This window comes from Gouania willdenowi, chromosome 16 (assembly GCF_900634775.1).
Source record: "Gouania willdenowi chromosome 16, fGouWil2.1, whole genome shotgun sequence".
Lineage (NCBI taxonomy): Eukaryota > Metazoa > Chordata > Actinopteri > Blenniiformes > Gobiesocidae > Gouania > Gouania willdenowi.
Window position 1 is genome coordinate 9829864 of NC_041059.1, and position 17577 is coordinate 9847440.

The 17577-nt window shown below is 37.0% G+C and overlaps 1 protein-coding gene across 5 annotated transcripts in view; it reads left to right on the forward strand.

Moving 5' to 3' along the window:
• The window catches only part of sema6cb (semaphorin 6Cb), a 177159-nt gene that overhangs the window by 126191 nt on the left and 33391 nt on the right, over nucleotides 1-17577 (forward strand). For all 5 annotated transcript variants that reach the window (XM_028469966.1, XM_028469970.1, XM_028469967.1 and 2 more), the window contains one exon: nucleotides 10311-10388. In XM_028469966.1, the coding sequence (XP_028325767.1) occupies nucleotides 10311-10388 (78 nt within the window). The remainder of the gene's footprint in view (nucleotides 1-10310; nucleotides 10389-17577) is intronic.

A 17577-nucleotide genomic window follows, 5' to 3' on the forward strand; every position in this document is an offset into this window, starting at 1 on the left:
AACAAAAAGGTAACACAAGAGGAAGGTTACGTTTTATGGGCTTGTTTATTACAGGCTCAGTAATTGTGATTAATTGAAGTGGAACTTTGGTAATTGAGAAATGTTATTGTAATTGATTATCAGTGGAAAAATACTAATTTCTGGTCACCTTAATCATAATTTAGTTGTAATTGAACATGAATAATTGAAGACGTAATTATAATGGTAAAAAATGTGATTGACCCCAACCCTGGCTTGTGTTTCAAGTAACTGCCGACTGAATAATGCTCAGTAGGTTTCTTTGATTATTGCTGTGAAGAAAGTCACATAAATGCAGCTTATTTCAACTTATAAAAAGCAGGATCAGTTTTTTCTGCACCACCAGTTTTGAAAGATGTGTCCGTTCCCTTTACTGTTGATAGCTCTGGCCAAAAGCCTGCACACTGATAGCAGATGTTATGTTGTTATCTGATGGATTTCTGGCGTGCGTTGGAGTCCACATTCCCCTAAAAATCACTCTAAGTATTTGTGCTGTTGGCAGGTAGCAAAGCGTGAGAGGCCGTGATTGCAACATGAATAATATGATCACTATTAGGTTGAACATTCTTTGTGAGGTGACAGACTTTAGCCATCTTTTCCCATATTGTTCAAGTGAGACTCCTGCAGTGCAAACGGCAACTCAACATGTATTTGAGAAAAAGACACCAAAGTTTTTCTTTGTCTTGTCATAACGTTTGTTTACATGCAGATATTATTTTATTTTTATTAAAAAGTGGGTTATTGAAGTTATATTGTGCTTCCCGTTGAACCAGAGGACACATTTACATGTGCAGTAAATATATGCATCCGTTTATAATCAAATTCTTTTTCCACTGTCAACTTAATTTTTACCTACTGTTGATTATATGATGTGTAATAGATTAACTTACATTTTCCCGCTGATTTTCAGATCTAAAATCTAAAACCGGTTCTTTCTGAGAACCGTTTCCCAGTAATCAGTTCCTAGGAATCCTTTGTTTGCTTGCCTGTCAATTCCTGTCACAAAAGTTGCTTTTTGCACCGGCTTTTCTTCTGAAAACAACAAACTTCCACAAGAACACATACCTGGTCACCAGTTTTTGTCCTCATAACAAGTAATTAGACACGGGAGACGGACTGGTACTGATCTTTCACACACACACACACACACACACACACACACACACACACACACACACACACACACACACACACACACACACACTCACTCTCTCACACACACGGCTGATGACGTCACGTAACAATGGGGACGGCGTCTCTGAGGGTCCATTTATGGAAATGTAAACAAAGGCTAAACTTAAGTTTTACCGTTTAAATACATAATAAGTGCAGCTGTACTTTTGGTTATGTTCTTTTTTACAGAACAATTATTTGTTTTATGTCTGAATTAGTTTTGGATCAAGTTGTTTAAATTCAAAAGGAGCACTGTAAATATTCTCAAATGTGTGTCGCCAAAATGTGTTATATGTTGTAATAATAATAATTATAATAATTCATCAATTTTATATAGCACTTCTGTATATATTATTGTTATCAGAATTATATCCAGTGAAAACAATCTATACCTGGTGAATTAAAAGAGAGATAATATCCCTGCAGGAAATTAAAGAGACAAAGATAATATAAGGTAAAATAAGATAATAAAAAGTTAAAGCAATGAGAATCAATAAGAGAATTGGTAAGGAATCGAATCGATAAGCACTATCAAGAAAAGTATTGGAATCGCTAAATTCATATCAATTCCCATCCCTATTTATCAGGGAAAATGGTGTATATTGTTCCAAAACATGAAGGTTATTCTGTTGCATGATGCAATTCTGCTCGATTTCGTTTTAAAGAATAATGAAAAAATAATTATCAATATTATAACAGTAGTGCCATTTCCATTCCAATAAGTGAATTCTGTAATTTCCATTCATTATCTGTCATCAAAGAAAATCAGAGGCACTGAAAATGTAAGTACTATAGCTGGCACCTCATGAATTAAACACGTGAAAAAAAGTGACGCTTACCCTGCTGTACAGAAGGTTTATCCATTTTCTACCAGGAACTACAATTACACTTTTACAACGTGTTTTTTTTTTATTTACAATTATAAAAAAAAGAGCAAAGCCTGTAGCTTCAGCAGCATTCATATTGTTGTAACATTTAGTGGTAGCTAGTAGCTAGCTAAAAAAATCTCTGTTTTGAAGGAGTCTGTGATGGACGAACAGCTTGATGAATGAGGCTTATGTTCAACACACAAGATGAGACCTTAAACAACGATTAAATCAACGTTTTTAACGATAAAACAGCTTTTGTTCTTGGTCTTCATAGTTTCACTGACCTTATTTTACATTTTGTTTCTTTTGAACCAAGGTGTAAGCGATACATTAATGTGAGAATCTTTAGCAAATGACAGTTGTCAGCAGTCTTTGTCTCACGTTAGTCTTTAAAAATAAATCCAAACATTAAAAGCGCTCAATGAGTAGATTACTACAGCTGTTTGCTTTCAAACATTCCTTAAGCCTCAGCTAATATTTTTGCCTGTGAGCTTGGACGTCTATTTTAGGAACTGTGAGGAATGTTGGCCCCTTGTTGCGCCCCTTTTTCCTCAACCCCTACAACCCTGAAGAATGGTTCCCCCCACCCCCTACCCCCCTCCATGTTCCTCAGGGGTTGTAAATAGCCCCATAGCATGTTAACTCTTCATTGCTGAGGCCTGGAGAAGCTCTCAACATTGTTCAGTCATAAATTGAATCCAGTCGATTGGCCAAAAGCCAACAGCGATAGTTGCCACTGTTTCCTTTTTAAAACAAAAAAATAAAAGGAGGGGTAAAAAGGGAAATAGATATGTGTTCTTATTTCCTAAACTACATCATCAGACCTATTATAGAGAGCAGAAGTAGAGCACACCTCATCCTGGGATTAGGGGCCCATCAGCACTGACCAGGAGGTCGTGTTTCAGTCACCATATCCTCCGTCACCGCCACCACTGATCTGTCTCCCTCCAGAGGAGATTTACTCTGTTGTTCCTGCTTCCACTTTTTTTATATATATATATTTTTCCTCAGTCTGTGCGCCCGCTCTGTCTCGCTCTCTCAAGTTGTTTATTCAGCTTTGTTTCTTTACACCAGGCCCTGCTGCCAATATATTCAGGGTTCTCCTTTTTTAAAACAGCAGCATGGCATTTCAACATATAAGAGTTTTAATAAAAGAAACTAATAAAAGGTAAAAAGAGGCTTTAAACCCTCCAAATCTATGGATCAGCTGCACAGTTATATTTCTGTTCTTATATGAACTCACTGGCAGAGGTAGAATAAATATATATAATATATATTTCAGTCTTACCTTCAGGGATGTGACACTTCTAAGGCTTGTTGCACTTTCTCTGTATACTTTAGCTAAGGTGTATTGCAAGAAACAGAAGTCTGTTGATTTATTACATAAAAGTTTAGTAAAGTGTTTAACAGGAGCCTAAAAACTATGACCTGATTTGTGACATGACTTTGGCTTTATTGATGCTTTTGTCTTGTGGCGCATTATAATTATGTTGGGGAGGCTTTCAAAATTAAAAATCAATCAAAAAAAAGTTTTTGCTATTTTAACAACTTTGTTGTGCTTTCAGTGATTCTGAAGCCGATTAAACGCGAGCCATTATTATAGACCAGTTGTTCTCAAACTTTTTTGGCTCTTATTTCTGAATCTAAGTACCCCCTTTGACGACTACAATATTTTACTCAGAATATCAAGAAAAAACTACTATTGAGCTTAATGATGTAATGAATGAGTGATGGGGAATGAAACAGTATTTAATGCCTTCTGAATAGATTTATTTTTATAGTTTTTTATAATTTCCGGTCATCTCCCTCATGATGTGGGACCAAGATTGACTCTTGTATTTTCAGTTCATGTTCTAATCAAGATCATTCCTATCATCATTATTATGATTCCGTTTTTTATTACTAAAATAATCATAAAACCCTTATTTTTAATTCTTTCATTTGTAAATTCCCTTCTCTCTCAAGTACCCCCATTTGAGAAACACTGTTATAGAATATTAAGCACAAAACTACGTTTCTCAGCTGAAAACAAATATATTTGTGTGTAAAGTGTTGTGGATTAGTTCACGTCTAACCATTGGCATTTTAGTCAAATTATTTACATTTTGGACATCTTGTTGTAATAACTGCCCTCTATTCGTTGAAACCCTACTCATACGATCAAATTTTGCTATTGCCAGAGAATGGTGGTTTGTGACGGTTTGGTGGTTTCTCACGTCACTATTGGCTCCGCCCCTCCTATAAAAATTAGCACCTGTGGACTTGACAATCTGTGGTGAGTAGGTTGGATCGAGAGAATTGTGAACAGAGCGTTGTAGTGTGTATTGAGTTGGTAGTTAGCTTAGCATAGATTGTTCTTTGGAGATTTTATAGTATAGACTGGGTGTGTCTTAACTGCTCCAGGAGCCCCGCCCATAATCAAGGCACTTTTTGAATTTTCAAGCTCGACGCTTGTCAGCCAAATCCTCAGGGTTCAGCTACTCTTTACAAAGTAAAGCAAAAATCTATATCCAATGTGTTGTCCAGTGGTTCTGGTAATATGACGGTTAGAAGTTATGAGCCTCCGAGGTTTTCGGCTGCTAATTTACGCTCCTTCCAAAATATGACAACTGTGCGCACGCACACACACACACACACACACACACACAACAGTGTTTATCAGTCTATGACTAACAAAAGCTTGACGTTTTAAAGGCTGAAAGCTGAAAGCATCCACACACTGACCTCGTGGCTCAACTTATTCCCAAACTACAGCTGGAAACAGCTGACCCATTTTATTCCCAGGCCTTTTTTTTAACCTATGTAACCGTGAGAGAAGAAAAGAGATGTCACATACAGCCTGTGGTGAATAATTCATTGCAGAAGATCTATGCAGCGTCTCTCCCTGGTTGTCACATGTAGGGGTGATGGTAAATCCAGGCTGTTGGTACTCAGAGTTTCTCGATCTGTGAAGCATGAACAAAAGATATACAGTGTTCTTGCTCATGAAATTATTTTTTTTTAACTCTATTGTTTAGGGTGTCAATATTTTTATCCCCCAATTAGAACAAAATGGAGTGCTCGCATCGATGACTTCTGTTTTATTTTGGTATGTATATGTAGTTCATTCTGCAAATTAATTTCCCTTTGGAATAAGCCTAATTACTAAATTATGCAGCTAAAAATTATGTATTTAGGATAACAGTGTTTGTTTTTCAAGGTTGCACATTCCCAAAAAATCAACAGCAGTCCTTCACAGAAAACATAAATGTCAAAATGAATAAATATACAATGTTTGGAGTGTATTTTTATTCAAAATCACCAAACAAAAAATTTAGCTTCTGTGTTCGTTTTTTTGTGATCATGAGAGAAAAACCCACATATTTTGATTGCTAATAATGCTTGTAGTTGGATGACCCACATGCGATTATATGATGGTTTAAAAAAAGCTTGGTGCCATGCATGCACAATTATTTTAATCAATTTAATGTCCATATGCTTTATCCAAGCTACTGAAGGTTTTATATGTACTTATAGTCACTGGAGGATAATGCATGTTGTTTAACTATTAAGACAAAATTAAAAAGCAACACAGGTACAGAAAAACTGAAGATGGAGACACCCGACCTGTACAAGATCTATCGCAGCCCTCCTATGGACTGTCAGGCTCAAAGTGGAGGAACGCTGTAATGCACGGATCATATTTCTAAACCAATCCATGTATTTATTTGACGGTGCTTGAGAGTCTGCTGGAGAAAAAAACTGAAAATAAGTTTATGGGATTGTACTTGGAAGGCGTGATCATTAAAAATGCATGGCAGATCAGGCTGGATCGATGGAATAATAAAACATAGTAAACTGCCCTTTTGGACTCTCCAGCAATAACTTGTTGAAAAGGTTTTTTGTTTTCTCCATCAAAGCCAGGTCTTGTGATTTATTGACTGTTTTTAAAATTTATTATTTTTTCTTTTATTGATGTTTGTGGGAGGCATCAGTTACGTGCATTAGTATTGTCCCAATATGGAGTCATATCGTGGCCGTATAAGCTCACACCACATCACAGAATGACGAACGTCACAACTCAACACAAAACAAAAGCGCACACAAATACAAACCCCACAACACAGCACGAAAGCAGTCCGGTAAAAATCCACGAATAAGAGTGAGGATTAGGGGTGGGAACCTCACGATACGTGATACAAAGCTCACGATATGACGATACTGCGATCATCAATATATTGGTCAGAAATCAATCTACGATAATCTGACATAACAAGAAAAAGAAAGATGAACTGAAAAAATAAAATTTTATATCTCTGAAAGACAATAAATTTAAAAAGTGTCCTATGAACAGTGGCACTATTTTAGTGCAACATTTCTGTAAATAAGTGTCAACATACCAATGTAAATGATAAAGTATCTCCAATAGTGCTTTCTGTAAACAAAAAATAGGGTCTTTCTTACCAGTGACACCATTATAGTGCAATATTCCAGTAAGCAATATATTGGTTCCTTCAACAAACAAGTGACAAAATTTCTGTCAAGACGTATCTGCACATTTTAGTGAAAAAGCAGAAAAAGGTTTTGGAGAAGAAGAAAAAATTATACTTTGTGGGAGCATATCGATAAGTGAGCGTGCGGAAAAATATCGCGATATATCGCCGTATCGAGATAACGTCACACATCTAGTGAATGTTGGTGACGGTCCCCGATCCTTTCACGGGCCTGATCCTTTCCGTCACTCTTCTTCGTGGATTTTTACCAGACTGTTTTTGTGTTGTGTTGTGAGGTTTGTATTTGTTTGCTCTTTCGTTTTTGTGTTGCGTTGTGGTGTTTGTCATTTTGTGTTGTGAGCTTTTATAGCCACTGTAGACCCCAGTTTCCATAATTTTAAGGCTCCCTGCTCCAGTACATGTCTGTTTTAATGCTATACAACAGGGGTGTCCAATTCCGGTCCTCGAGGGCCACTATCCAGCATGTTTTAGATGTTTCCCTCTTCCAACACACCTGATTCAAATGATCAACTCCTCATCCAGCTCTGCAGAAGCCTGATAACGATCATAATCATTTGAATCAGGTGTGTTGGAAGAGGGAAACATCTAAAACATGCTGGATAGTGGCCCTCGAGGACCGGAATTGGACACCCCTGCTATACAATGACTCATTCCACCTAAATGTATCTACTTGTTTGAAATTTCTGTAGATCTTTGGTTTGACATGCTCCCCAAGCAGTGTTAGGAACACACTGTTGTCCTCTCTTGTCATTCATTTTCCCCCAGTTTACTTTGTGCTCATTTTGCTGATGATGCTTGGTAAATAGCACAGCCTTGCAAAGAGAAAGCAGCTGTGAAAAATGCTGTTTATTCTCTAGCTGACAGCCACTGTTGATTGCCACTGCAGCGCAGCACAATAAAGGCCCTGAGATTCATGCAACTCATTCCACAGCAAAAGGATTACAAGCTGCAAAGTTCCATCGAAAGCAGGCAGAACATCTGGCAGCACATCACTGGAACACTTTTAATCAACAACACTGGATCTCAGGTCTGAGTGTAGGCATCCCAGTGGGATTTCATACTGCTGGGAATGTGACTAATAGCTATTGATACTGGTTAATGCCAATGCTTTAAAACAGAAGTAAACTAATTCAAGTCCACATCTCACATTGTTCACTAAATCACAATGCTGGAATACAGTGTAGGGCAGCACAGAGGAATCAGGAGATTGATTTTGTGCTGCTGACTAATGCAAAACTAGCATCAAAGCTTCCTGCAGTTATTCTGGCCTAAACAAGCGACTACATTTGTAGTTACCTTACCTTTGGTGATATCAACTTGTGTTGGAGTTTTCTGAGTGGTGATGGAGTTCACTAATGCAGATTTTATCAGCCCAGGTGTGAAATGTACCACACTGTGTCCCACTGACAATGATGGCTCCTTGTGGTGCTCATACAGAGCTAGTAAAAGAGTGGAAATACATTGGTATACCAAAGATTCCTAAGAAGACGCTGCTGTGCCTTAGTAACCACAGTGGATGAAGTCAGTGACTAATATTCTGGCTTCAAATATATATAGAATAGTCTTTCTGTTGGTTTAATTATCTTACCAGGGATTTAAAACTTAAGGTTAACCATAGGTGCAAGGAAAGTTGATGGTCTGTAGAGGTTGCAGGAGGTGAAACAGGAAGGTGGCTTTTATTGCCCAATGCATTTTTTTAGGTTGACAAATTGTTATATCATGATTTTATTTGTTGACAATGTCACTTAGCATTAATGCCCTCTGTACGAAATAACAATTCGTTATTTTAATATTTGTTATAGCTCTCTGAGCCATTGCAAAAGAGTCAAAGAGCCACATGAGGATCCAGAGCCGCAGGTTGCTGACCCCTGGGTTAGGATTAGTAATGTGTACAGAGACGATCGACTATAGCAGGGATGTTTAACTCATTTTAGTTCAGGGGTCAAATACGGACCAGCTTAATTTGAAGCGGGTTATTGCCGGGTAAAACGAGCACTTTCAACACCACTGTACTCTAGTGTGCACTTCCATTCATAACTGATACTACTCGTTGGTCCTTTACTTACTTTTCCTTGATTTTGTGAGCATTTTTTATTTAATTTTAGGAATTTATTACATTTGTGTTTAAAAATCATGTGATTGAACCATGGAGAACTGTGAGCTCTTGCAAATATTGTAGAGTTTCATTGGATTTGTGTATTTGGAGAGACTGAGATATCTACAACTGATTTAGTTGGTAATTTATTCATTTACGAATTAGATGCTCTTATAGGCCAGATTTGGCCTCCATGCTGTACGTTTGACACGCAATTTAGAGACCTTATTTGACCTATCATGCTAGTTTTTACTTATAGGTAAGAGGGAAATTCTTAAAAATTAATATTTTATATTATTTATATAATTCACAGACTGTTATCACCTTGACTTAAACCAGTAAGTTTAACTTAAACACTACTTCACTGACCAGCCACTTAAATTGCAGGATTTGGGGCTAAATCGGAGCTAACTGGAGAAAACAAACTCCACAGAGTCGTATGAAAGCCAAACATTTCATCGCTCAGAGGCAGTGTTTTCATTTTTTAGTTTGTACTTCTGAAATCAACACAGTACACTGTTGATCAGTGGTGAGTTGATTGAAGGTATGAGTGTTTTTACAGTCTCATGTTTATACACACGAGCTCTTTTCTTCACAACTTGATTCTGCGTTAATTACTTCGACTTCTCAACAATCACTTTAGATTCACTAGAAATCTAAAACCTCGTAGAGATGCAGAAAGGTGACTGAAATTCAAATTTTTTTCCTAATCTGCACATTTCCCTGGATCAACAAAAACAAATGCTTGATACCAAATCTAATCATAACTAATCTTTTGTGGTGAAGCTTTTGTCATTCTGTGTGCTTCTCTGCATTAATCTACACTGTAAGGAAAACAATGTCAGGATCATTTCTGTTTATGACTAAATAATAGTAAACACAGCTAATTGCATAATTTATTCATGTACACTAGTGTTGCAGTGACACTGCTGTGCGTTCTTTAATGATTCAGCTACATTCTGAGAACTGATATTTCAAGTATTATTAAGCGAAGCATGTATGTCAATGTCAGCATTTGATATCAACAAATAGTGATTTGCATTCATATGTTTGTGGTCACATTAATGCAGAACGTGTTATGTAACTATGTAAATGTTCCTTTGGTTCAGAGGATTCAAATGAATTTTCATCACATTTAGTGAGACGGACTCACCAGGATTAGAGAATATTGATTTTAGTTATTTAAAAAGCCAAATGTATTTTTTTCAATACATATATAAATACATATATTATTGTTTTTAATTCCTTTATAATCCTGCAAGATGTGTGTGTGTATATATATATATATATATATGTATATGTATATATGTATATGTATATGTATATGTATATATATATATGTATATGTATATGTATATATATATCTATATATGTGTATATATATATCTATGTGTATATCTATAGCAAAAAGTACAAAATAGTTATCAATCGCAAAAGGTTTTCTACAAAGCAGTAAAACAAAAAAAGCTTAAATTAAGTATAATAAAATACTGAATTAATTAGTTTGAGCATTTTTGACTAATATAAGTGTACTGTTATCTATATTTGCTACCATGTTGGGTCGTTGACTGCTTGTTTTTATTAAACGTATCTATTGTAGAAGTGCAAATAAGAAAACCGTGTTATTCTCCCGCTGACCGACTGTTTTTATTTTATCCACAGAAGCTGCTTGTCTTCACGGGATCCATACTGCATTTGGCTGAAGTCAGGCAGCTGTGCCACAGTGTCACCTGGTTTAAAGTAAGACACCATCATGTTTAGACTTATTACAACATCACTGTGCAAATGTTGATATCATCACAAATATAGTCCTTTTTATCTTGTAATTTTCTCCTGGTATAAAATGCACATTTGCTTCCAAATACCGTGACAGATGCTTGCACACTTTGTTGGTTCAGGCATGCTTTCAAGACTTATGTCTGTGTTTGCAGCTTGCAGCTGTGCTACTGTTTGTTCCAAATGACAGTGTTAATAGTTGTGTACACCTCAGAGTCTGAGACAATGGCATTGTTTAAAAGACTTGTTCCCTCTACTACATAAGTGTCAATGTTCCACGTGCACATACAAAAGCAGTGACAGTCGCACAAATGAATACGTAGTGTCAAGTATGAAGTAAAGCTGTACTTCTTTATTTACCATCAGTGAGTTGAAGGTTTATCTCTACTAATGTAACATCCTTAATATTTAGTCTTAGTTAACATCAGTACCCTGGTGAATATTTACATATATTTTCTGAAGGACCAGCAGCAATGATCTCATGAGGAAAAAATAAAGAAAATCATTAGTTTAGATTAAAAATAAATAAATAAATAATAATAATAATAAATACCATAAATAAGTAGAGCAAATATTTAGATATTGTAATCTTAAAATACATATTTTGAAGGAGACTTTTATGAAAAGTTTTAGCTTACACTAAAAAAAGCTTTTATTAATATTTACCATCACCCACTTACTTTAAACGGAACAGCCAAAAAACAATACACTAATAAGATAATGTAGATATTTGGATCATGTGCATAATCTTGGCTGTTGGTAGTATTGTATGCTGCAACTGTTTTAAGTCAGTTTAATCAAAACATGTTGGTACAATTTCATAAATGTTATTAAAAAGGTTAATATCTAGTGTTCTAGTTTTGGGCTTCCCTTTTAAACAATTAAGACATGTTTTAATAAATGTTGGTCAATTTGGCATTTTCACTTAATGTGGAAATACATTTTTATGTCAAAAACACAAAATTGTTTCTTTTCTTCACAACAAAATCTTACAGTGATTGGTAATATTGCTTGAATTAAGATCTGGTATAAAAGTGCATTTTTTCTCCGTGAGCTTCATTGTCTAATAATGAATGTGTGCCGAGTTTCTCCCTAATCGAACTGTCAAAGTCGCTCCAATTAGAAAGGTCATTTACTCTGGTTATTCTGAGAGCACAAGGGTGGTGCATGGCTATGGGGAAAACTTTATTATCTCAGTAAATTTACATTAGCTGAAGACAGATTTATATCTCTGTCAATATCTTGTAGCCGTACGGGAGCAGAAGCAATCTTTTTCATATTTCCTGTTGATCCTCAAATGGGTTCTTCAGCTTCGATTTGATCAGCTTGACTTACACAATGTGGAGAGGTCACAGACTAGTCACAATCAATGTCTGTTGTTACAGAACACATCAAGTCAACCTGTATAAAATGTATTTCTCATGTGTTCTGTTATGTTGAATCAGTAATTTTGGATTGGGATTTGCAAAAGGGCCTTAAGTTGTTTTTTTGTGTTATTTGTCTCTGTTGGCCCTTAAGTCGTGGAAAAACACAAATCTAGAGACACGTATATCCTTTATAGTTGTGCTCAGATATTCTTAAGGAAAAATATGTTTTGCCACCATGGTTTCATTTTAGCCTACTCTGAAAATCTATACCAATAAATATGGGGATCCAGTTACATTGTAAATATTTGGAATGTGGAGACAGACGGATGGGGCTCGCCTTATTATAACCTCTAAAATGTGGTCTCAAACACTCTCCAAAATGCCCCAAACGTGAAGATTTTTTTAATATTTTAGTGAAAATTGTAAATCTCAAAAAAGCATGTCTCTATAAACAAGAAACTGCGTGATTAAAAACTACCTAGAGGCTTTTATTACGTTCTGTATGTAGCTCCAATTCAGATCAAATTCATTAGAATGCTAAATTGCACTATAAATACATTTAAAACCAATCATATGGTAAAAAAAAATTGATTTTTGTCATTTATTTTCCAAAAATAATTTTTTTGTCCCCCTTTTTTTTTTGCAAGAAAATAGTTTGCCTCACTATACAACGTTTTTTCCATAAGATTTTCACCTCTGGCAGGGAAAGTGATGTTAGAATTTAGGAGGCTGCAAGTGAACATTTTGTCCTTAAAGATGACAATTTATAAGCAAGGATAGATTAAAGAGAAGAAAGATAAAAAGAGTAATACTTTCAGTGAGGCGAGGGCCATATTATGATGGATTGTCTGGTGGTCAGTCCATCTTCTAAACTTGCAGCTCTTGTGGTGTTTCCACTCTGCAATGGTCTGTAACTGTCAAATAGAATAAAGGATACTTGCAGTTCAAGAAAGGAGAAGCAGTGAGTCGGGGACAGTGTCATTGGGTGTCCAAAGCTCAAGATTAATGCTGCGGGGGAAAAAAGTCTCCCCTGTTTGGTCGTTTCCAATAAATTCGCTAAGAACTTACCACAGGTTAATGCTGATAGAAAGGTGTTAGACTCCAGAGGGCGTTGAAGTTTGTTTGATATTGAGCTACATAACAAGTCCAAGGAGCAGCAATAATTCCCCTTACTTGGAGAGCACATTGTGCCAGAATGTACAATTGGAAGCAGGTGGCTCAGCCTGTGGAGGCAACATGCATGGAAATATGGAACCTGTAGAAAGTTACTTTACCACACACTAAGCCAAACGTTGCCGCAGATAAGATCTAATGTTGCAAACAGGTTAATCTAGGCCAACGTATCTTCTCAGACTCAGTTTCAAAATGAAGAAGCTTTTTTGATGCGTGGTGAAACTTTTTAAGCAAAACTTCAAGTCTAGTTAAAGGGCCCGTGTTACACTACATCAACTTTTCTGTGCTTTAAACATGATAAAGTGCTATTAGGGCTTCATACACAGGCCCAAAGTGTTTTTTCATTGATTCCCTCAATCGTTAGCTAGAGGGTGATTTACTCCTTTCTTACTGCAGGGCGACTCAAACACCTCGCTCCAATTTGATGACGCGTTCCCACTTTGATGACGAATTTGACGTAGCACTGAGCTGGAGAAGCCGCGCTTCCAAGAAGCTCTCTGCCGTAATTGACATGTCAATAGACACGCCCATGAAGGTGAGCATTTCAGCGTCCTTCACGCAGTGCTATGTATGTATTTTCTACAGTCTATGTATGTACCGGTGAACGCCCCGCTTTTATAAAGCAGCATGAGCTCGGCTATGGAGTGGGTGGGAGGAGGGCGGGTCGTCCTCTGGCCCTACATCACCGTGCGGGGAGGAGGAAGTCAGTGTCCCATCTATAGACACGCCCACTCATGAATATGCATAAGTAGGACGCAAATCAGCCTGTTTGTGTAGAGTTGCTCAGAAAGTGACTTTTCAGAGGCTAAAACTCTGTAAATCAGGCGACTTTGGGAAAATAAACCTCAAATACAATGTTTTTGAGGTTCTTAGAAGAAATGGAGATGGGTGAAAAATAGCATGAAATGGGACTTTTAAGACTCAACTAAGATACCTAAAATGTGTAGAAATCTGCTGAGCATACAATGTGGAGATGCTGTTTATTTTAATAAATCTTGCAACTTCATTATCAATCATCAGCTCCATGTTTGCCATCCAGCTTCCTCATGTCCGCCTGAAGGCTTGTCATGAATTCAGTTGTGATGTTTGACCGTTTCGACGACACCACTGTGTAACACTGGGGTAAGAATGTTGAAAAGGAGAGACGCTCTAGCTGGATGGACAGATATATGAATGAGAACAGACGGATGCCGTAAAAGGTGGAATAGAATTTGGGGCAGTTAAAAGCACTATTTCTCCTTCTGACAGTCAAGGTCTCAGCATGTCCGTGTGTGGTTGATCTACAGCTGGCTGCTGAATCGCCTCATTCAGAGCAGGTCTTAAATATTTTTTCGTGAGTCTGCTGTAAACTGTTGTGTATAGATTCTGGAAAATTACATTAGGCGTTTACCTTTGACCAACACACGCATACACATGGATGAGCACGACATCTCCCACCCTTTAGTTCACTGTAAAGATAAATAAAAAAGTGCAGCTCTTGTGTCCTGTCAGAGGTGGTCATCTGAACAGATGCTTAGGGGAGATTTCTAAGGCATGTTGCCCTCCAGCTTTGACCACAACACATGCTGTGATTTTACTTTGGCGCTTAGATATGTACGCTGGCTGGCCAAAAAACTAAGCAAATGAGTAAAAGCTTCCCATTGGATAATTACTGCATGGATGATTATTTAACCCGAACTGATGCAGTAAGTAGCTTCTCTTTTATTGAAGAACAATTTGGAAAGACATATCCTGTGGTCTTGAAAATATGTGGTAACACTTGACGTTTTATACATAAGGCTGCCATTATGTCTGTATTACAACATGATACCTTTCATTAGCATTAATAAGGTGTCATGATGGCTGTCATTAAGTGATGTTTGTTATCCGAACCCTTTTACTTTAACCCCAACCCTATAAAAAAAAAAAAAAAATGCCAACATAGCTCCAAAGGTGTTATAATTTAGCGAAAGTTGTCATCATTTAGCTAACGACACCATATTCATGCTAATGACAGATAATGACAGCATAATGTCAGGCTAAAACATCAAGTTAAGTGTTACCAAATATGTTCATCTGTTTCAGAAGCGTCAGATTATTGGCATGCATCAAGCAGTGAAAACATGGAAGGAGATTGCTGAAATAACTAAAATCGGGTTAAGAACTGGCCAGTGCAAAGAAACATTGTATTCAAGGAAGGAATGCAGTCGTAAATAAATCTTGAATGATCAGTGATCAACTATACGTTTTGAAATGAAACAGTAAAAAAAACATCTGTAGAATACAGGGCTGTCTTAATAGTGAGAGGAAGCGTGTTTCCACATGCTGAATGTATAGGAATCTCAAGGGATTGAGACTAAACAGCTGTGTAACTATTAGGAAAACACTTATCAGTGAGGCTGATTAGAAAACGGGGGCCTGTTCCAGAGTGGTCGGTGCATCAGGGTAAGAACAGAGCTGGCTGAAGTGATGCACCCATCATGCCCAGTGCCTACCGTACAAGCTTGTGAGGGCGGGGCTATTATCTTGACTTGCTGCAGTTGGTCAGGTCTATGTTCAGCAACGTTATGTGCCCAAAGACTGAGATCAACTGTTAAACCGGATGACTAGGTCATTCCATCAATGGATTTTTTGTCCTTCCCTTATGGCGCAAGCATATTCCAAGATGACAATGCCAGGATTCATTGGACTGAAATAGTGAAACAGCGGTTCAGGGAGCATGAGACATCATTCTCACACATGGATTGGCAACCACATGGTCCAGGCCTGAACCCCTTTAAGAATCTATGAGACGTGCTGGAGAAGACTTTGTGCAGTGGCTCGAATCTCTCTTCATCAACACAACATATTTTTAATGAAACTGGACAGAAATAAATGTTGCAACATTGCAGAAGCTTGTGGGAATGATGCCACAGTGAATGCATGATGTAATCAAATCTAAAGGCAGCCAAGGAAATAGGGTGTGACCATATTTTTGGCCAGGCAGCATCTTTTGTGAAGCTTCCTTTTTTCCGTTTTAGCACATTTTGCTTTGGAAAATTTGTTGTGAGTCACTGACTTTTTCAGAGTCAGATTTATAAGTATATGAACACAGAGTAGCTAAATCACTATTGGCTTGGTTTAATAAAAAATTTAAAAAAAATCATACTTATTGAGTTCTTACACCAATCCTTCTGGACAGACTTGTTCATCGCAAAATACTGGTAATAAAAATAACACCATGAATGGATTGTTGCATTTAACTCACCTTAGACTAGATAGTAGCTTGTTTTCACTTCTTCTAAGGCTCTACAGTGAAAGTAGTAGAAGAGTGGCCTGAATTAGTGCCATTTTACTGCGGTTTTATGATCGTCAGCAAGAGTTACCACATTACACATGCTGTATATATATTTTATAAGCTTCATTTAGATAATAGAAAGCAATGACTTTCAATGAAAGTGTTTGAAGCATTATGTTGGTGACATAAAGAGTCATCAACTCGCTCTAATTTATTAGCATTCAGCAGAGAGTAGAATCCACGTTTCAGATGAGACTCGGTGTCTCATCTGAAAATAACAAATTGAGTAATTTCTATTGAAACAAACGTTTTTTTTTTTCATCTAGAATGTTGAAGTTATGTTGGAAAAGAACAGGAAATCTTTTTGCAAAAGTTTGTCTTAAGCTTTAAATGAAGGTCATTGCGCACTTAACTTAAAAGATAAAAACCTAATTTAACGTCTTTGCACTCAACTGCCTTAAAAGATTTTAAAGAGAGATATTCCCTATTATTTTCCAGCAGAATAAAGAAGTTGACACTAATAATAGAATGCGCTCACATGAGTTTCATTGAAATCAACAGTACTTTGGTACGAGTGTTATCAAGATGTACTTAATCAAACCCTTTTACTTTATGGAATGGTGAATCCTAGAGGCAACTGTTTGTTTTTTGTCGTCTGTGGCCAGAGGTCGTATTACCCTCTAGTAAAAACAGCTTTTATTTTATAATTGTAGCGGTGAAGTTCATCTGATGTCTGAGCGATGCATATATTACAACAGTGGTCATTTTCTTAGACTAGTAGTTGATGTACATCAGAAAGAAATGGTCATTTCCAAGAGTTTGCCTCAGTACAAAAATCTCTGATAATGATCAGAAAGTGCTACATTGCATGACTCTACAGTTATAATAATGGAATATCTGATTTTTTTTTTTTTTTTTTAAATGACTTATTGTGGTGTAATCGTTTGCTGGTAAGGACATTAGTTTATTGTTGCTTTCTCTGAACACTTTGTGTAAGAAGTAGGTGTAGATTTCAGAGTGACATTTACATGGGGATTGATGCTGTGTGTAATGAGAGGTGTGTTCGCTTTGGACACAAAGGAAGTGGAGCTTTACACAGGCGAGTCGCACCATCTGGCTGAAGAAGTTTGATTTACGAGATGTGATTTTGTAAGGGACAGAACTACACTGGAAACCAGTGGAGCAGCTCGAGTGGTAGATCAGTGAGAGAAAAAATAAGAGCGTGCAAACTGAACTCCGAGATCACATAGGAAAGAGAAATAAGAAAAACAGCAGGAGAGGGAGGAAAGTGGGAGAAAGGGCACTAACACAGAGCAGGGGGGACGTATGTAAAACGAGACGGATTGAAGGAGGATTG